The following is a 21,552-nucleotide window of genomic DNA, read 5'->3' as shown; positions in this document are numbered from 1 at the left end:
AACTATCCACAATGACTCCAAGATCTCTTTCTTGAGTGGTAACAGCTAATTTAGACCCCATCATTTTATATGTATAGTTGGGATTATGTTTTCCAATGTGCATCTCTTTGCATTTATCAACACTGAATTTCATCTGCCATTTTGTTGCCTAGTCACCCAGTTTTGAGAGATCCTTTCGTAGCTTTTCGCAGTCTGCCTGGCACTTAGCTATGTTGAGTAGTTTTTTTTGCCACCTCACTGTTTACCCTTTTTCCAGATGATTTATGAATATGTTAAATAGGACTGGTCCCAGTACAGACTCCTGGGGGACACCACTATTCACCTCTTTCCATTCTGAAAACTGACCATTTATTCCTCCCCTTTGTTTCTTGTCTTTTAACTAGTTACCAATACATGAGAGGACCTTCCCTCTTATCCCATGACAGCTCACTTTGCTTAAGAGCTATTGGTGAGGGACCTTGTCAAAGGCTTTCTGAAAATCTAAATACAGTATATCCACTGGTCCCCCTTGTCCATGTGCTTGTTGACCCCCTCAAAGAATTCTAGTAGATTGGCGAGGCATGATTTCCCTTTAAAAAAATCATGTTGACTCTTCCCTGACAAATTATGTTCATCTACGTGTCTGACAATTTTGTTCTTTACTAGAGTTTCAACCAGTTTGCCTGGTACTGAAGTCAGGTTTACTGGCCTGTAATTGCTGGGGTCTCCTCTGGAGCCCTTATTAAAAATTGGCCATTAGATGTCCAAACCACATGCTCTTCGGCACCTGTCGGATTTCCCCAAGCCCTTAGTTTAAAAACTGCTCTACGACCTTTTTAATTTTAAGCTCTAGCAATCTGATTCCATTTTGGTTTAGGTGGAGCCCATCCTTCCTGTATATGGTCCATTTTTCCCCAGGGCCAGGAAATTCCCCAGCCATGCATGCCTTCACTCCCCCAGGACAACACTGACCCTCTGCCTCCAGGGATTCTCCCATTTCCTCCAGCCACATGGCTGCTTATTTCTTCCTCTTCGTGGCATCTGCTTGGATCAATGCAGATCCTTTGCAGTCCAGCTGAAATTTGTAACCATGCAGTCCTAAATCCAGACCTCAGTGGGGGCTTCTTCACTTATGAGGGAATCTAGCAGGTTGACCTCAACCTGCTAACTCACTTTGAGATTACAAACTGCCTTGTCTACACTAGGATTTTTTCCTCCCGTTACTTATCACATGTTGCTAATGCCTGCTCAGAACCTTTTGGAAATCATTGAGGACGGCGTCCCAGGTACTTACCGTCTTCTTCAGGATTTTGGCCGCATACTGCATGTGGGTTCCTTTCTCTTCACAGCTGTACACCACGGAAGTGGCACCCCTACAGAAAGAAGGAGAGGTCAACCGTGTTACCAGCCCTCCGGACAAAAACAGCCTGGCCATTCAGAGACAACCTGCAAAGGGGGGGCTGGTGCACTTTTCAACATTTCTTTGTGATGGATAAAGAAGGCAGAAAGGAGACTGAAGGGTGGTTTGCTGCTTGCTCGTGAAGTTCGAGATTCAGTCTTGGCCAGCCTGGAAGATGGTCCTTGTCTGTACAAGGGCTAAGGTGCTCACACCAGCTTTCCAGCTCCATCATATACACCCAGTCTCTGCTTCCAACATGCCTCCCCTTGGGGGCTGCTTGTGACTCTGCTGAGGTTGCCTTTTCCAGATCCTGGAGCTGGACTGTGGGACAGGCAAGGCGGAGACTGGACAACCCCTCCCTGGGGGTGACACTCCCGCTGGGGCAGGACTTTGATGAGCACTGTGTGGATGTCCACACAGTGCAGACCTGAGCTCTGTGGCTCAGAGTCATGCACCTCCCTGTGGAGTCACGGTTCCTTGATTTAAGGCACGTCTAGTCACCTTGGGCACAGGTGGGAGGCAGTGATGTCTAGTGGACAGAGCACTGGAGGGAGGCACAGGAAATCTGGGTTCTGTTCCTGGCTCTGCTTCTGGGTGACCATGGGCATGTCACTTCACTCTATGTGCCTCAACTTCCCCATCTTTAAAATGGAGGTATGATACTGAGCTCCTTTGTCAAGCGCTCGGAGATCTATGAATGAGACGCGCTATGTAGAGCTAGGTATGGTGGGTGTACGCTCACTACTGCAAGGGCACCACCTGGATCCTCTGTGGCAGAGGCTGGGATGCTTTTTCACCATGCTACCACCGTGGACTTTTCACAGCTGCAGCTTGTGCTACGTGGGCGTCTCACTGGCAGCTCTGAGGGCGAAGGGCACCATCACGGAGCACTTGGGACCTGCTGCTCATTCTGCTGCTGTCGTGCAGCCCGAGGGGGATGCAGAGACTGTGACCTTTGATTGCACCAGGATCAGCGTGCTCAGCTGTGCGAGGGGTTTATATTTCCCCCCTGAATTGCTTCCGGCTTTCCCTGGTAAAACCATTTTAATTAAAAATGGAATATTGAGGCAGTTTAAATCCCTAAGCTGCTTTTAAGACAGAAAGAAGCATCCCCTCCCCCATGCCCCAGTAAGTGAACCAGCCGCAAGCAGAGGCCTAAGAAGAGATTACATCCTTATGGGGGAGCGGAATGGGAGGCTTGTGAGAGTGTGCGGCACGTGGGCTCCCTGAACAAGCCTCCAGGGCCGCAAGCTCCCCCCACCCCCCACTTTCCCTTGGCACTGGGATGCTAATACCAGCATGGTGCTGTCAATGCACATGACACCCGGCATGCAAGATCCCATAGCCCAGCCTATAGGTGGGTGTGATCATTCCCATTTTACAGATGGGGAAACTGAGGCACAGAGCATGCTTATTAGCAACCTGCACCTCAAGGCACACAGCCATCCAGGCGCATGGCTGGGAGTAGACACAGGTCTCCTGACTCCCCGGCTAGTGCTTGGAGCCCAGGAAAGTCTGGGGTTATTTGGGTATGTCCCCACTTTGAGCTGGAGGAGACATACCTGCAGTAGGAGCTACCATGCTAAAAATATAGTGGGTCTGCAAGTCTTGGGAGGGGCTAGCTGCCCTGAGTACAATCCTGAGCCACCATTCACACCTCCTGGTGTGGACGTACCCTAGGACTGAGCAGTTGCTGCCTTTAATGATGTGTGTGTTCTTCTTTGCATTAAAGCAGCTTTCATTTAACAGTCACACAGCAATCTGGCCTCCTGGCAGCCATGGCCTGCCACACCCCACTCGCCGCAGGCTGCTTCCCACGACACCGCACATCCCTACATAACAAGACACCTGCTCTGTGCACCGCATGGGCCTCAGCTGGCTCTCTGCACAGGGCTGTGTCTCACCGCGCAGCCAGCAGCCCGGAAGACCGACACTAGGAACACTATGCACACCGCAGAGTTTGATCAACCACTTTCCCCAGCCTTGGAGGAACTTTTCAATTCAGCACCTCTCCTCTTGCAGACATGAACGGTCACCCCGAGCAGCAAACCCAAACTCCCCATCTCCCCCTCACAAACAAACCCAATCAAGTGGGATTGGATCCTGGTCATTAGGCCATTTGCAAAGCCACTTAGTCTTCGGTTGCAGAGAGCAAGCTGTCTCCAGGGCACAGCCGACCTGTTCTGTTCCATCATGTTTTCGCAAAGGGGGTGAACGGGCTCTGTTGAATTGTGACTTCAAACTATCCAGCAGTAGACTTTAAGGTGAGGACGGGCTGGCTCCTAAAGTGAGGAGGGGCTGGCACCCCCTGAGGTTCATAGCCCTGGCACCTCCGGGCTTGCTGCATCTGTTACGAATGTAAAAATATTGCTTGAGCCCTGGCATCTCTTTCATTACAAAGTAAGCAGTAGTAGGTTTCAGAGTAGCAGCCGTGTTAGTCTGTATTCGCAAAAAGAAAAGGAGTACTTGTGGCACCTTAGAGACTAACAAATTTATTAGAGCATAAGCTTTCGTGAGCTACAGCTCACTTCATCGGATGCATTTGGTGGAAAAAAAAACAAACAAAAAAAAAACCAAATGCATCCGATGAAGTGAGCTGTAGCTCACGAAAGCTTATGCTCAAATAAATTTGTTAGTCTCTAAGGTGCCACAAGTACTCCTTTTCTTTAAGCAGTAGTAGTAACCCAGTGCTGTTTGTGTCAAAAGAAAGAGAGAGGCTGCATCCCAGCGCCCAGGCTATTTGGAAAGGCTAAAGTTTATATAACGGGGCTTGCCTGGGGACTCATTTGTCAAAAGGCAACTGTCTCTCAACGTCCCACCACCCTCCAAATTGGAACAGGCTCAGTCCGTCACACTCCAACCCCACACCTGGCCCACACCTCTTCTACCGGGGCATAGTTACAGTGGGGCAGTTGTACCAGGGCCCACGAGGTTATGGGGGCCCAATCAGAGTGGGCACTGGGTGAGAGCAGGGCCTGTTGGCCCTCAGTGGCAGGGTGGCTGGGATGGGGGGCCCTTCCATCCAGGGCAACCCTGGGCACAAGCAGCCAGCACAGAGGCATGGAGAAGGTGTGGGGGGAAATAGCAGCACCAGGGGATGCGCAAGGGGTGGGGGTAGAGATGGAAGATGTGGCCCCCCAGAGGTGGAGGGAAGCCAGGCAGGGGCCAAGCTGTGGGAGATCTGGATTGCGGCTGTGGGCGAACCAGGCCGCAGCTGAGGGTCCAGAGATGTGCAGCAGACTGGACTGGGGCTGTGGGGAAGCTCAAAGGGGGTGGATTTCATAATGGGGAAGGGGGTCCCTAAATTATTTTTGTACCAGGGCCCTCTTGGGCCTTGGTAGGCCACTGTCTTCTACTGACACTGTAAGCTCCAAGGCAGGGCCACCGGGATACTGACATCAGCTGGAGTGTGGGGGGTGCTCAGACATCTGGAAACCAGAGCCCGCTGTGTCTCCTTTGCTTGTGGAGTAACTTGCCCTACAAGAAAACCCTGAGCCCTAATTACCCACCATTCAGATAATGCAGAGTAACATTTTCAAAATTTAGGAGCATCGGAGTCCAAGTGCTTGTCTACATTGTCAAGTTGTTTCAGATTGAGACAGTGTGTGCATTTAAATGGCATTAGCTCTTCTTGAATACCTCCGTGTAGACACACTTATTCCTGCTTAGCTTAATCCACTTCTAACTAGGTCCTGAACTGCATCTTTAGACATCTAAATACCTTTAAAAATTTGGCCCTTAGGCACTTTTGAAAATGGGACTTAGGATCCTAAGTCTCTTAGATGCTTTTGGAAATGTGGCCTCCTTGCCTACATTCTAAATTGCATCAGTTTAACTAAAAGTGTTATTTCCAACTAGTATAAAACCCGGTATGAACACCTTCAATGTCATTTACACTTAGCTTATGTCCATTGTGATGAACTCCATTTTGAATGAATCGAAATGGATACAAGCCAGGTTTAAATCACATTAAGCGTCCACACAAGGTTTTGAACTGGATTAACTAAATCAGTTTAAAATCATACCTTCCAGTTAAATCCATGCAACTTTGTGTTTAGGCCAGGCCCAAAGCACCTCTTAGGGTTTATCTCCACGCAGAAGTTGCATGGCTTTAATGAGACGATGTAATTAAAGCACACTCCTACTGTGGACTAATTATGCCGGTGTAAAGGCGCTTATAGCAGTTGTTTCATAGCTGCCTCAAATTTAAGGCCAGAAGGGATCAATACAGCAGGGCACAGCCCATCACATGTCATGTTGAGCCCAATGACTGCAGTTAATCCAAGGTGTTTTAGTCCCCAGGAGACCACACTATTACACGACCCAGGCAAAGAACAGGAGGGACCGAGGTGCACCAATGCCCCTGCAATGGCAGGGAATTGATTAGGTGAAACATGCCCAGATGATCCCAGCAGGAAATCCACTCCCATGCAGAGGAAAGCAAAACCCCCCAAGGTCCCATAATCTATACTGGTATAGGACACCTTTATATCCATATAACCCATCCACAGAGAGGCGTACCGATAAAACTACATTGATTAAAAAAAAAAAAAAAACCTCCCTCCCTGTCATAGTTCTACTGGCACAAAAAACCTGTGTATTAAACTGCAGGGAGAGTGAACATACAGGGGCTTAAATCAGTTTGCAAATCAGGACAGGCTCTAAGCTCTTCAGGCCCAGTGCACTACAGAAATAATAACTAAATCGTAAAAAGGATTATCAGGGAGGACTAGCCCTTGGTCATTCCCACCTGTCCCCTCTTTTGCGCGTTCACCACTTACAGAGCAGCCAGGAGTGGGTCTCGTCATTCCGAGTCCAGGAGTCAGATGGCTTCTGCGCCATGAAAGACATGCCCGCCATCCTTTAACCAGGAAGAGATGCCAGGCAAGCAGCTTTGCAGACAAGTCCTCTTCCCGGGAGTCCCACCTGGACCCCTCCAATGGGGCTCCCTGGGGTGGTTGTGCTTTGCTGGGAGGTCACCCTAATCACCGGGGGAGGGAGTGAATGTGAACAGGCCGAGCAGGGTCAGGAACAATAGGGAGCGACAGCACGTGCCAGAGTGATGTGGGCGGGGGAAAGCCGCATGGATTGAGCTGTGCCTCTGGGACTGATGTGGGTTATTCTTTCATGTCAGCAAGGTGGGTGAGGGCAGTGGCTGCCGCGTAACAAGCTCTGCTGTATCTTTAAGCCACCTCTGTCTCCGACATGTGGATTCAGGCTCACAGGGGCCGTATGAGGCAGATAAGTGCTGCTATTCCCATTGTACAGGGAAAACAGAGGTGACTTGCCCAAGGACACCTAGTATTGCCAGTAGCAGAGCTGCAAATAGAACCCAGTAGTCCTGATTCCACCTCCCCTCCAAGACCCAGGGGTCTAACCACTAGACCCCCAAAATGCTTTTCCAGTTTTCTGAGGATCAGCAAAATGGTCCAGGAATGGTACCAGTGTATAAAGTTAAGCCACTTCAAGTTACTAAAGAGGAATCATTACATTTAAAATCCCCCGCAGTGTCAGTGAGTTGCCAGTAATTTTTAGATCTAGTTCACAACATCTCCTAACCACTGGACAGTGAAATCAGCCTATTGCTTAAGCCAGCATGGCACAACCCTAAAATTTCATCTTTGATGCAGGTTAATTCCCGCTCTGAGCAATTGAACACATTTTATTACTCTTTGACTTTCTTGTCTTGGGGGATCAAGTGTCAGTTCTGATTCTTTGCCCCTAGACCCCCCTTTTCAGCTGTGTACACAAAGGTGTGTATTTATTCTTCCCATTGCACAGATGGTTGCACAGTGAGTCAGGGGCAGAGCTAGGAACAGAACCCAGGCATCCTGAACCTATCACCACCTGTGCAAAGTTTGAATCCAAAACCAGACTTCGATGTGTCTCATCCAGCTACCGTTCAAGGTGAAAGTTCTGCATGGCTACTTTAGAGCCCAAATCCTGCATTTAGTATAATCATTTACAAATAATCAGCTCGGAGTTTAAGAGATGCTCAGTTTTGCGTGTCAATGTACACGCTAGAGCCTCTTACCTTTTGTGTTTTCCAATAACATTATCAGTGGCAGTGGCAGGATTTAGACAAATTAGCTACCCCCCAGTCAGTCTGTATCGCTGGCCCAGTCTCTGAGCTTCCAGAAAAGAGTCATCTTCTACTTCTACTTAAAGCTCTGAATAAATATCCGTAATCAACCTTGACTGTGAATGGAGATATAATTGTGTTTGTTTTACAGATGACTGGAAAATATGTAATGACGGAATTTGTTGAAAAAAGACTGGATTTGCTTCTAATGCGAGTGTACATTTTATCTAGGGTGACCAGATGTCCCGATTTTATAGGGACAGTCCCGATTTTTGGGTCTTTTTCTTATATAGGCTCCTATTACCACCCACCCCCTGTCCCGATTTTTCACATTTGCTGTCTGGTCATCCTAACTTTATCCAATATAATCGTTTATGAAGGAGGAGCCAAAGACTATAGGCTGAGTTTTGGCCTGGCTATTGTGAGATGCTCCTGGGTCCAGGGCATTCCAGGCCATCCTAGCAGTGCCGAGGGCTCCCCTGGCTGGTGTGCTGTGGGCTCTATGCACACCCTGCTCTCAGCCCCTAGCTGAGGGACTGGATTGGGGGTTGTGACTGGACCAGTGTACTGCCCTGCAGCTGCTCTATTTCCCAGGGGCCAAGGGAAACAAAGCATAAATAAGAGCAGCCTTGAGGCTGCTCTAACTTACTCCCAGGGCCTCCATAACCCCCGAATACAGTGAGCACAAAGATGACTGAAAAGCCATCCCTGCCCCAAGAGCAGGTCCAAAATAACTGCAAATCAGGTCTCATACATACAGGGATGGCCACACCTCCAGCTTGGTTGCCCCCTCCCCTTTGTTAGGTCCTCCCCCTCTAACATGAAGAAAAGGAATACTTGTGGTACCTTAGAGACAAACAAATTTGTTTGAGCATAAGCTTTCGTGAGCTACAGCTCACTTCATCGGATGCATCCAATGAAGTGAGCTGTAGCTCACGAAAGCTTATGCTCAAATAAATTTGTTAGTCTCTAAGGTGCCACAAGTCCTCATTTTCTTTTTGCGAATACAGACTAACACGGCTGCTACTCTGAAACCCATCTAACATGCAAGCAAAGCACTCTATTCACTCCAGTTTCTGTACAGATGTAATTGAAGAGGTTCCCTGCACCTTTTCTCACCTGGGTTTGGCATGTTGTACTCAACGCTGATCAAGAATACAGCTGCAATTTCTCATCTTACATCACTGAGATGTAAATATTTTAATTTTATACTTATATGACACTGAAAGCAGGATAAAATCCACATTTTCCCCACCAATAATCAAACCAACATATATGGGATTTAAGACCCCAATCCTGCACGTCACATCAGGTAGACCCGGGACCCAGTTAGATCAGATTTCAGACTCAGGGCCTATCTTTTGTTCTTCACTGCAATATCCTTCAGCAATTAATTTTTACAGGGAATAAACTATTACCTCACTCCCTAGTTGGCCATTTTTTGTTCAATCCAGTCTGTCTTTGGAACTTGATTTGTGCAATATTCTAAAGCCCTCCTCCCCTGCGCCTGATAAATATCACTTGTCTGTGCTCATTTGTCTGACAATGGCCTTGAAACCCCACTTTATGGATTCGCCCCCACCCCTCCTTTAAGCTGAGTGCTGTGATTCACTGTTTGATTAGAAGAAACTATTGGCTACAAATCAGCCTGTGGAAGGCATTCTCCTCGATCAGTTTCAATACAGACGCAGTGTGGTACTAAGTAACAAATGCATGTGGAGAATGGTTTTCTATAACCTCTGATTACACACAGTACTTGGCGTTTCAAGTTGTGAAAGGAAAAAAAGAGAGAGCGAAGCGAAGGACTGACAGTACAGACAGAGGATTTTTTTGGGAAGAACAAAATTCATTTGATTGAAATCTGGATGTTTCAATTGCACCCATTTTTGAATAACCCCCCCCCCCCGTTGCTATTTCTCTCTAGTGGCTGCACAGGTATGTGCAGGTGAGGAGGTGACAAAGCCGGCTCAGCGCCCCAGATTTGCAGTGGCGGAATGGGCCAAAAAAAGCTTCCATTGCTAGATAAATAAAACGTCCTTGATTGTAAGTGCTTTGGGGGTAGAGGCTGATTTTTTGTTCTGTGTCTGTGCAGCCCACAGTGCAACAGCTGGGAGCTCCTTGGCGCTGTCACCACACAAAGAAACACATAATGGTAAATAAAAACAAAGGCTGGAGCAGGCAATCAATATCCCACTCTTAAAAAGGCCGGTGTTACAAATGCTTTAATGAACTCAAATGACACTATTGGAAGGCTCTCAGATACTGCAGTGTTGAGTGTGATATAAGGACAGTCACAGAACACAACAGATCTTCTTAGTTGTGCTGTTGTTTCAAAGCAGTGATACTCAGATCTCAGTGATTCAGGAGCCAAACCAGCCATCAGCATTACCCAAAAGAGCCACAGGAGTGTGAATTCAGTGTTTCATTGTCTATCGTATGATATATTCATGTTTAAACAGTATGGCGGGGAAATATTTAGTTTATATACTATTATATATACAAACAATTCTCACAGCAAAATGACTAAGTATTATTATTTTATCACCTACAATTGGTTAATAACATAGTGCAAGCATCCTGATTGGTTAATAACTTAGCTTGGTTAGTCATTAAATCACACAGCATTTTAATATCATATGCTGCAAAGAGAGGCAGGAGGCACTTGCAGCTCATGAGCCTCAGTCTGCATATCCCTGGTTTATAGGAACAGAACCATTTCCCCCGCACTCTACTCAGCAGACCTGAGCTGCTGCACACTTCAGCGAGCAGCTCTAGTGAGAACGACCCAGGTACGACTGAGAGGATTGTACATCCACTTTGCGCTGGGGGAAACAACTGTGTGTGTGAGGGGAAGCCTGATGGAGGACTGGGCCCTGGACCTGGCTTGTTGGGCCAAATCCTGAGACGGTGCTGAGCCCGGGCTCCATGAGAGCTGCAGGTGCTCAACACATGGTCTGGGCTCTTTTCCCCTCCTCTCTCATCCCTGATGAGTTGTCGCCAAACCTCTCTATCTGCCCCCCTGCAGAAGGCAGAACATGTGTTTGGGAGGAATTAACCCCTTGACTGCCACTTCTGCAACCACCTCTATATGCCCGAGTCCTCTTGTAATCCATAAAACCCCTGAGAATACCCCTTGCCAGTGCACAGTTGATGTCAAGACTCTGCGTCAGTCCTGCTCCCAGCTCCTGGTACGGGGGCTGTGTTGGGAATATGTATGGAGTGCAAAGCCCTACAGATGTTCTCTGCTTCCCACAGGGGACCCCGGGAAACAACATAAGTTACAGCAGCCCTGAAACTGCTCTAATTTACACCAGGGGCTGGATGTTGCAAGAATACAGGGAATACAAAGGTATCTTAAAGCCCCCATAATCTGGCAACTCTACCCTCCAAGCACAGGAATGGAGTAACTGGGAATCGACCCCCTGTCTTTGACAAGAAGGGTAACTGACTCATGGAATGAAATCTCCATTGTGGCCAGCTGTAGCCTTGTCTGTTATTATGATCCTTGAAGAGCCCTTGGAACTTAACACAGATGGATTTTCAAGTTCAAGTACTAGCTTCACATCATTTGCCAGAGAGTAAAACAATCTCCCAAAGTCTATAGAAATGAAATTTAAATTCAGTTCCCTTGGAACTCATTCATCCTGATTCCTGTGCTATTTTTCTCAGACAACGCATTAATAAAATCCACATGTCTGCGGTATTAATATCTGGCGACACAAAGCCAAGAGCTAACAGACACTCCACTTATTCTTTGCCTCTGGTTTTTACTGGCAACCTGGGGCTTTTCCTCTGCCCTGCCAGGGTTTCTCATTAATACAGCAGTAGAGCTGGGCAAAAGTTTTCAACCAAAACTTTTTGGGGGCAAAAATGCAGATTTGGGTCCATTGAAATACATCACGAATTCATGTAGAATTTGCTGAATTGTTTTGGTCAGGAAACAAACAAAATTCTAAAGAAATCAAAATGTTTTGTTTTGATATTTTCAAAAGGGAATGAGTTGATTTGTCAATAAAATTGCCTTCCATTTTACTTTTAGAAAACATTTTAAAAAGCTCAAAATCTACACAAAACATTTAGTTTGACCGGAAACTTTTTTGTTGTTGTTGCTTTTTGACTTGCTGAAAAATTCAAAAAAATTCATTTTGGATCATCCTGAAATGATTTGGTGGACTAGATGACCTCCTGAGGTCTCTTCCAATCCTAATCTTCTATGATTTTCCCTCCAATTTTGCCAAACTGCCAGTGAACCAAAAAACCAGCTTTTTGCACAGCTCTGTCTAGCAGGGCATCTGATCTGTGCTGCAGTTAAGAGCTTTATTAGTGTTTCTATTAGAGATTGGGTCCTGTCCTGCTCCCAGGGAAGTCAATGGAATGGAAGTTCTTCCACAGCAATGGACTGGGGTCAAGCAGGGAAATCCTATGTCAGGATTTAGGCCCAGCAAAGCACTGAACATTGCTACCTGCTAAATCAAGAGCAGCTGGAGATAACAGGCCTTCTGCAAACCCTCATTCACGTGGGGGCAAAACTGACTCCCCATGCACACGGCCAGTGCAAAACTCATGCAATATCAATACCCTATTCTGAAGGCTTAAGTGGGGCTTGAAGGCTACATGTCTTATACTGGCCCTGTGCATGGGGGGCGGGGGTGAAGCACTCCCATCACCAGTCCAGTGGCAAACTTCCCATTGATTTCAGTAGTGCAGGATTGGGCCTTAAATCAATGGGTTTAGTCACGTGAGTAAAGGCTACTTGTGTGTGTGAAAGATTGCTGGCTCAGGCTCCGGATATTGAAGAGCAATGAGTGGAAAAAAAAAAAAGAAAAAAAAAAGGAAAGAAATAGCTGAGCTTTTGCCCCAGTGACATAAAGGTATTTTGTCTGCAGCTGTGCAGAGCGCTGTTGTCTAAGGGTCTGATCCAAAGTCACTGGTGTCAGTAGGTGTTGATGCCAAAGGGTGTTGGATCAGGCCTTAAAATAGCCTGGTACCTTTGTGGATGGGCAGGGATATGAACTGAAAACCAACTGAGCTATTTAATTTCCAATTCTCTACAGATGCCATTCTAAGGTATATCTACAATCCCCATAACCATAACATCAGAGCACCTCACAATCTGCCAATGCATTTACCCTCACAGCTCGCCGGGAGGCAGGGTCATGCTAATATCCGCATTTTACAAATGGAAAACTGAGGCCTGGGGTGGTTAAGTGATTTGCCCAAGGACACAAAGGAAGTATGTGGCAGAACAGGGAATTAAATTCAGGTCTTCTAAAGCTGAATTTAGGTGCTCTAATCAGTGCACAATCCTACCTCAGTTGTTCCTGCCCCTTTCTACTCCTTGCGCATTTCTTGAGCCTCTTGAGCTCTCATAGCTGATAGCTGAGTAAAGCAAACAGATTTAAAAGCTCTTCTGTGCTTGTGGCCATGATAGGGTTTAACGGGTCACAAAGAAGAAAAAAGAATCAGCTTTTAAAAAGAGTCCCTAATTAAGGATTTACACACACAGGCTCAGTTGTGCTTGTTGCACAGATCAGGATAAAAATATAAGGGCTTTAAAACATTCTTAAACTGTTATTGGAACAGCCCTCAGGACCTATCGCCAATCTTAACACACGTTTTAAACCTCTCCAATCTCGCTTCCACTACAAGAAAGAATTTCCTTTGTGCATTTGCAGATTTTTCATTTTTATTTTGGGTTGTTTGATAATGAATAGTAAGCATTGAATGGGAAACTCACGAAGTAAGCGAGCTAACTGGTTAAAAATACAAAGGATCCTTTCCTAAAAAGCCCTTGGAGATTGCTCGTTGTTTTAATTAAACAACAAAGAATTAATTCCCAAGAGAAGCCACTGGGATGACAGCAAAATCTGACTTCCACCACCCGCTGACAGAAAGTTGTCTTCAATAGAGCTGGTCACATTTTCCCTTGGAAGTTTTTTCACCTGGAAATCTTGCAGGAGGGGGTGGTATTTTTGAAATATTTTGTTCCAAAACTGTGGGTTTTTCTGACCATTTTCCAACTGGCAAAAGTTGGACATGTTCATGGAACTAAGTCCAGTTTTCCAGCCAGCACTAATCTGAAGGCTCCTAAATTTGGTCCTGAATTTACCTTGTAGCATCCAGTTATTGTAGACCCAGCTGTGGCCCAAAATCTCTCATTGTTTCTTCCCATGACCCAAATCCCACAATCCTCTGCAACCACAAAGGACCATGGAATACATGGTGCATCAAGGGATGAATTTTTTGGCCATTTTGTGGCGCATGGACCAAAAACAATAGGTGGAGAGCTACTGTTGTGGAGATATGAGATATGGTCCATTCTCATAGGATATGTCTTCATGGCAATTAAACACCCACATCTGGGCCAGGTCAGCTGACTCAGGCTTGCAGGGCTTGGGCTGTGGGTCTATAAAATTGCAGTGTAGACATTCAGGCTAGGGCAGGAGCCTGGGTTCTGGGACCCTCCCCCATCGCAGGATTTCGGAGCCCGGCTCTAGCCTGAGCCCAAATGTCTACACTGCAATTTTATAGCCCCACAGCCCAAGCCCCTTGAGCCTAAGTTATCTGACCCAGGCCAGCTTCAGGTGTTTTATTGCAGTGTGGACACATCCAGAGAGTCTCATTTCGTTACACAACCCTAACCATAGCAGAGTTGTCTAAGGGTCTCGGCAAGGGTGACCTGAGTCCTGCTCTGGATTGTAACGGTGTCATCTTGAGAGACCCAGAGTGTTTGCTAACCCTACTGAGGCAATGAGGATTGTGGGTGCTCAGCACGTCTCTGGATCTTGACTATACAGCCTTGGCCCAAGAGACTGGAGCCTTAGTCTGTTCACTTCCCCCATCCATAGAAAGTTCTGTTCTCCAGTAGATGTACAGGGCTCTGTAAGCACGGAGGGCCTGGTGCTCAGTGGTGTCAGGGATTCACAACCTCCTTTGACATCAGCATGCAAATGCGTTAGGGAATCAGGCCCTGAGGATTGTTCTTAACCAATGGGAGTTGCAACAGCTAGACACAGCAGGGTACAGTGTTGCCACCCCCAAACATGCAAAAATTGCAAGCCCAGCCCTCCAGCCTCATGCATTTGGCTTACAAATTATGAGGAAAAAAAATCCTCTTTAGGATAATGTTGATGTTTATGGTGCATTTATTCTATTTATTTATTTACTTCTGTTGCAGTAGCGTCCAGGAGCCCCATTCATGGACCAGAACCTCTCTGCACTAGGTGCTGTGCAAACACTAACCAGAAAGATGGTCCCAAGATTGTACGTTTGTCTTCTGGGTTCTGAGCCCTTAAGTTTCATGTTTACAAGCTTTTCTCTGCAGCCATGATGGCTAAAAGCTTGTTTTGTTTAAATGGAAGCTGAGATTCTCACCTAATCACCTGACTCCAGGAGCTGAAGCTTTTGGAAAAGCACAAAATACTGCAAGACTCATGATAAAATCAAGAGAGTCTGTGACACGTATTAAATTAAGGGTAAGTTTTTTGTTTTATCTTTGCATTTCCTGCCTATGATTCCATCTGACTTTTATGTTACATGGATATCTGCAATGCAAATAACTTACAGTCGACTTCTACAGCTGGTCCAGAAGGCTGAGACCACAAGAGGGCTTCAACATTCCAGCTACAAACTCTCTTGAACTTTAAGGGGTACTTCCAATCTGAACCAAGTTCCAGATCTGGGTTTTGCAAATTGCCCATTTGTTTGTAAGGGCCCAAACCAAGGGCTTGCTATTAGTCAGCAGGAGTCTTTCCTCTGACTTCAGTGAGATCTGGGTCAGAAAAACTCTGTGTCTACTAACTTACACAACCACACCGGTCTCTCCCATCACTCTGTCTTCTCACCCTCTACACCGCCCCCTTTGTTCCATCTATCTATTGAGTCACCTAGAACCTGACCTAAAGCCCATTGAAGTAAAGGGAGCCTTTCCATTGACATCAAAGAGTCCTTTGTATATTGTGAGCTCTCTGGGGCAGAGACTGTCTATGTTATTGGTTTGCACAGGGCCCAGCACTGCCCTGTGCAAACCAATCCCTGACTGAGCCGCCCCCTTATGCGCTACTGCAATGCAAATCAGAAATAATAAGAATAAGTGACCCTCGCTGGAGAAAACTATTGCTCAAAAAGACACATTCTAGGGTTTGAAGCGCAACATTTGGCTTGCTTGAAAATCTCATTTTTCTCCAACATAGAGACGAGTCTGGAAATTTCTCCCCTGGCTTGGTTTAGTGCAAGTCCCGACATACACAAAGCGGGGCACGTGCCCTGCCCATTATGAAAGCACAGTTCCACGTTAGGACTGATCAGAAATAAGTCGCATGTCTGTTCACCGAATGAGCTCTCCACATCTGCTGAGTCATTAACTTTATAGTTCAGACTGACAAGACAGCCAGTTAGCACCAATTGCTATGGTGGACAAAAACCCGGTAGGAGTTAGACTGAGACCCACCACTCTCATTGCACATCAGCCCCCAAGGCCCGGACAGGAGTAACCACTTTTACAGAACTTCCTTTGCAAAATGGGGCAGATTCAAATCCGAAGCTCTGGTCCTTGTTATCAGTTCTTGAACTATCTGGTGCTTAAGGAAATAGAATGGTCACACTGGGTCAGGCCAATGGCCCATCTAACCCACTATCCCGATTTCTGACAGTGGCCGGTGCCAGACGCTTCAAAGGGAATGAACAGACCAGGGCAATTTCAAATGATCCATCCCTTGTCGTCCAGCCCCAGCATCTGGCAGTCAGAGGCTTAGGGAGACCAAGAGCATAGGCTGCATCCCTGACTATCTTGGCTAATAGCCATTGATGGACCTATCCTCCATGAACTTATCTAGTTCTTTTTTTGAACCCAGTTATAGTTTTGGCCGTCACAATATCCCCCGGCAAGGAGTTCCACAGGTTGACTGTGCGTTGTGTGAAGAAATACTTCTTTGTGTTTGTTTCAACACAAGCTGCCTGTTAATTTCATTGGGTGACCCCTGGTTCTTGTGGTATGTGAAGGGGTAAATAACACGTCCTTATTCACTTTCTCCACTCCATTCATGATTTTAAAGACCTCTCTCATATCCCCCTTTATCATCTCTTTTCCATGCTAAATAGTCCCAGTTTTATTAATCTCTTCTCATACAGAAGCTGTTCCAAGCCCATAATTATTTTTGTTGCTCTTCTCTGTATCTTTTCCAATTCCAAAATATATTTTTTGAGATGGGTGACCAGAACTGCATGCAGTATTCAAGGTGTGGGCGTACCATGGATTTATATAGTGGTGTTATGGTATTTACTGTTTTATTATCTATCCCTTTCCTAATGGTTTGTGGAAGTGGAAGGAGAAAAAGAGGGCCTGAATGCAGCCATCTTGGTTAACTTAGAGACAAAGCAAGGGGAGGGGGGACTTGTGCAAGTAAGAATGACTGCAAGAGATGCTGGGTTTTTTGTTTTTTTTTAAATAAGCAGAATATAAAAAAAAATGTATAAACAGAAACTAACCCTTGATATATGTAACGGGAGAATAAAAATACTTGTCTTGAAACTGCTTGCTTTTGAAGATCTGCCTAAGGATGGGGGACCCCCTGTCTGACCTCAGTCTTCCCTTGCAATTGCTCGTGATAAAGTATCTCTGACTTGTTGCTGACAAACGCAGAGTGAGGACTTGTTTTCTTCCACAGGTTCCTAACATTCTGTTCGCTTTTTTGACTGCCACTGCACACTGAGTGGATGTTTTCAGAGAACCATCCACAATGACTCCAAGATCTCTTTCTTGAGTGGTAACAGCTGATTTAGACCCCATCATTTTGTATGTATAGTTGGGATTATGTTTTCCAGCGTGCATTACATTGCATTTATCAACAATGAATTTATTCCTGCATTTTGTTGCCCCGTCACCCAGTTTTGTGAGATTCCTTTGTCACTCTTCGCAGTCAGTTTTGGACTTAACTGAGTAACTTTGTATCATCTGCAAACTTTGCCACCTCCTTGTTTACCCCTTTTTATAGAGAGGAGGCACCCCTCCACTTGGTGAATCGTGGTAGAGCTCATTTCTTGACATGCCTAAGTCACTCCTGGGCCTGAAGAAGGAGTGAGAGGGGGAATAATCTTAACATAAATCAAGAGCCATTGAAGACACTCTACCCTTTACAGTATCAGGCTCCAGAGAAGGAAAGGCCCCGTCCTATAAACGCTGAACCGAACTGCCCCATCACCTACCAGATATAATCCTGGTTCTGGGGTTGGTTTGCATGACCTAATGAAAACAATTCGCCCCTCTCTTCCATCCATTGGGAAACCCTCTCCACATTTCACTCCAGGCTCTTGATCTACCCATCACGTGCACTTGAGCCCCAACTCCAAGAGGCACCGTTATGAGCAAGAAACGCAAAGCTCACACACGCCACGAATCAAATCCCAATAACCTCAAACCGTTACCTTCCCAGTTCCAGGCCCATGGTGTAGAAGTCCTCCAGGGCAGTGTTGCGGTGGGACCCATCAATCCAGTACTCCGCTCCAGGTTTGGAGGTAGGCATATTTAGGGGCCGCAGAAAAGAATTTCCTGCTAGACACGGGACAGTCTGGAATATTGCCGGGACTTCCCACCCTCCCCACCTATTCCAGTGTCAAACATGAAGATGGACTAAAAAGCAGTTCTCAGGATTCTCTGGTGGAATAAAATTATATCCGCAAATCTCTGTCCTGACAGACCTGCACACTGGGCTTAGTCAGATTGATTCCTCCCTCCTGTGGTTTTCATGATGTCTCTCCACACCCCCTTATTTTTTCTGCCCCTCCATGTCTTTTCAATGCCAAAACCTGATTTTCATAGACTCTGCCAGCAATGCTAACTGAGGCAGGGATCTCCCTCCATGCACATAAGGAGAGACAGCAAATATTCCTGCACATTGAAGATGGTCACTTTAGGAGATTTGTGTCTTGGTATTTTTCTCAGGAAACGGCAGAAATCAAGACATCAGTGGTGTCCTCTATTTCTGGAACATGCTTCCTTCTGCCGTTGGCTTGCATCATCCTGAATCCTTTCAGCTAGTTGCTCTTTGCAACTTGATTAATATTCATTTTGATTTCATTACTGAACATAACCGCAGAGAAGGAATCGCTGCATATTGAAGCATCGCTTTCATGAATCCTTTGTGGGCATTTGTCCCCGATTCAATGTTTGCTCTTTAAAGTTCCAAACATTTTGGGTTAGTTGGCAAGAAAGACATCCCTCACCTCTGATTGCATCTTCACTTCTGTTCTACTACGGTTCTGCTTCTTTGACCCAGTACTCAAGGCCCATGTTGCAAATTGTCCCAAACTGGCTGGGTCATCCCAGAGCAACTCCCAGATTGCCAGTCTTGGAAGATTTCCGATATACGCTGATCCGCTGAAATTTGCAGCGTGTGATCCCAGCCCTCTTGGCTATGGAAAATCCCAGGATTTCACGTTTCAGATTACTCCCTCGTCCGCAAAGGGAAGGCTAGGGAGACACAGGCAGTTTTGCATCTGTGCAAGCAACTCAGCACTGCATTCAAAAATCAGCGCATGGGTGTCTCTCTTGCTGTGTCACTCTTGTGGGGCTCGAGGAAGGCATAACACCACGCCCGGCAGCTGCAGCATACGAGTGACCTTTATGAGAAACATCGATTTCTAGCCCCTCCTTTCTAAGTGGCTCTCTTGTGCCACCAAATGGCTCTTTGCTCTCACTGCAATCTCCTTCACAGCACAAAACCCCCACATTTTAAGTGAGCACTCTCCTTACAGTGTGTATGGTAACACTCATTGTTTCATGTTCTCCGAGTATATAAATCTCCCCACTGTATTTTCCACTGAATGCATCCGATGAAGCGAGCTGTAGCTCATGAAAGCTTTTGCTCAAATAAATTTGTTAGTCTCTAAGGTGCCACAAGTCCTCCTTTTCTTTTTGCGGATACAGACTAACACGGCTGCTACTCTGATACCTGACAGCTGGTTCCTTAAATAACCCCAGTCATTTTACCCAATGCACTCATATTAATAGTATATATCACAGGAATAAATAGAGACCCCGCCACCTCCAAGATCTGAGCCCCATGATGAGTTTACGGAGGCTGGGGGAAAGGAAGGATTCTTATGCCACATTTGCAGATAATACCTAGCTCTGATACAGCACTTTTCATCAGTCTTTTGCTCTTTATGCAACCAAATAATATGTAGAAACCACACAACCACAGTCCCAATAACCATGTTCACTAGCTACACATCCGTGGTCTAGCTGCATACACATACTGCTGCTTGGGCTGGTTTGTAAAGCACAGAACACAGTGGGCACCACAAGAGGGCTCACACACTATTTAAAGGGGGATTTCTAATTCCTCTACACTGTAAAAACTGAGGTTCAGGGAGCTTAAGGGTGAGTTTTGCAAAAGCACTCAAGATTAACCAAACTCTGCTCCCGCTGAAGTCAGTGATAAAAGACTCATTGGTTGCAATGAGAGGAGAGCTAGGCCCTTTGAAAGCTCCCAGCCCCCGTGAGCTGTCCCAGGGTCACAAGATGTGGCGGAGTCAGGAATTAAAGAAAGATCTGTAGCCACCTGCATGGAACTTGGAGAGAGGAGCACAGGTTGCAGGAGGGAAGTGTTTGGAAGAGGCACCGGGAGGCTGGTCTGTGTGCACAGGGCTATCGTGCTAGCTGCAGTGTCTCAGCAAATAGTTCTCTTACTAAACAGCCAGCTGAGTTGCCAAGCATGGAGTCCTTTTATGTTCTGGCCGTGCCTCAAACAAGATCAAATGCATCCTTGGTTGGTGCCCTAAGCACAAAACTGTCCTTCCAATCCAGTCCCAACCTCACCCAGCCGGGCTGTGACTTTCACCCAGCCAATAGCCAAGCACCCCTAGGATGGGCAAGCTTGGCTTGTAAATGGGTCCTGGGCTTAGCCGGAGGGGGAGGAGACTTTAAGGCCTGATGCTGAGGGGAGCTGAGCCCCTTGACTTCCATGGGTGTTGCAGATGCTCAGCAAATCTTGGATTCAGGCCAAATTTATCCATCAACACATTGATTTCTCCAGGAGAAGTGTCCACATAGAGGGAGCATGGATCTAGTGATTAGAGCACCGGCCTGGATGTCAAGGAATCTAGGTTCTATGCCTGACTCTGACATCTACTTGCTCTGTGACCTCAGGCAAGTTACAGTGCCTCTCTGTGCCTCAGTTTCCCCACCTGCAATAGGCTAATAACACCTCCCTGTCTCACAGGGGTGTTGTGGGGATCTGCAATCTATGTGGGGGATGGGTGCTGGAGAAGTGAAAGATGATCACCTAATGGTGCTCATGGCTGTGAGGACGACTGTCGCAAGGGCACTGGGAATGGAGCTGAGGTTAAACCAATTCAGTAATTTGGCCCTGCCCTATAACCTGAGGCTAGACACCTAAATGTCCCATGGGGAGTGAGGGAGCCCCGGATCCTCTGAGACATTTAACCCAAGACCAGAGCCCTGTGTAGGGAGGGAGGGGACAGACTGTGTGACAGATCTTTACCTTCTCTAATGTCAATGATTCAGGGCTAGATCAGCTATGTGGGATCCTCTTCCCCTGGGGTAACCCTAGAGCAGCCAGACTAGATTCCAGTTTAGATCTCACCTCTCCTGCAGCACGCAAGCTGGGTGGGATCCCAGTCCAGTGCACCACACAGCTGGTAAGTAGGATGTCCCCCTGGGATTCCCTTGAGCACTAGGCCGGAGTGCTAGATAACTCACTCCTGGCACAGCTTAGAACTAAATATCTGCTAATTTAAGGGCCTGGGTAGTGCAGACTTTTGCTGCCTTTGGCAAGCCACGCAAAAGGGGAGAACAAGCTGTTTCTCTCGTGTGGAGCATTACAAAGCACTGCTGAGCGCATTTCCCTGGTTTGCTTGTCCTGGGGGTGGCACAGCTCCCCCTTCTGCTCCGGTGTGGCACTACCAGTGCTCCCTACCTCAGTTTCCTTCCCTGAGGGGGGTCTCCTCAGCTTTCCCCACACAGGTCAGCGCTGGAGATGTGGTTGGCCTTCCAGCCAAGTTGCAAACAAACAACCCCTTCCAGGGTTACAAATATCCAACTAAAGAGTCATGGCAAACAAAAAGATTCTTC

General features: G+C 46.7%; 1 protein-coding gene and 1 long non-coding RNA gene across 2 annotated transcripts in view; one reads left to right on the top strand and one right to left on the bottom strand.

Moving 5' to 3' along the window:
- LOC119848485 (calcium/calmodulin-dependent protein kinase type IV-like) overlaps positions 1-19,109 on the bottom strand; it is a 51,257-nt gene extending 32,148 nt beyond the window's left edge. The window contains exons 1-2 of the mRNA XM_038384418.2: positions 17,883-19,109; positions 1,274-1,352 (exon numbers count right to left, since the gene is read on the bottom strand). Of these exons, the coding sequence (XP_038240346.1) occupies positions 1,274-1,352; positions 17,883-17,980 (177 nt within the window). The 5' untranslated portion in view covers positions 17,981-19,109. The remainder of the gene's footprint in view (positions 1-1,273; positions 1,353-17,882) is intronic.
- Positions 50-17,554, top strand: LOC122457480. Its single transcript, XR_006277014.1, has 3 exons — positions 50-211; positions 14,039-14,044; positions 17,399-17,554. It is a non-coding gene; the product is annotated as an uncharacterized LOC122457480 (long non-coding RNA).
- Positions 19,110-21,552: the final 2,443 nt, after the last annotated feature.

Source organism: Dermochelys coriacea, chromosome 25 (assembly GCF_009764565.3).
Source record: "Dermochelys coriacea isolate rDerCor1 chromosome 25, rDerCor1.pri.v4, whole genome shotgun sequence".
Taxonomy (NCBI): domain Eukaryota; kingdom Metazoa; phylum Chordata; order Testudines; family Dermochelyidae; genus Dermochelys; species Dermochelys coriacea.
This window is presented reverse-complemented; position numbering and strand designations above follow the sequence as displayed.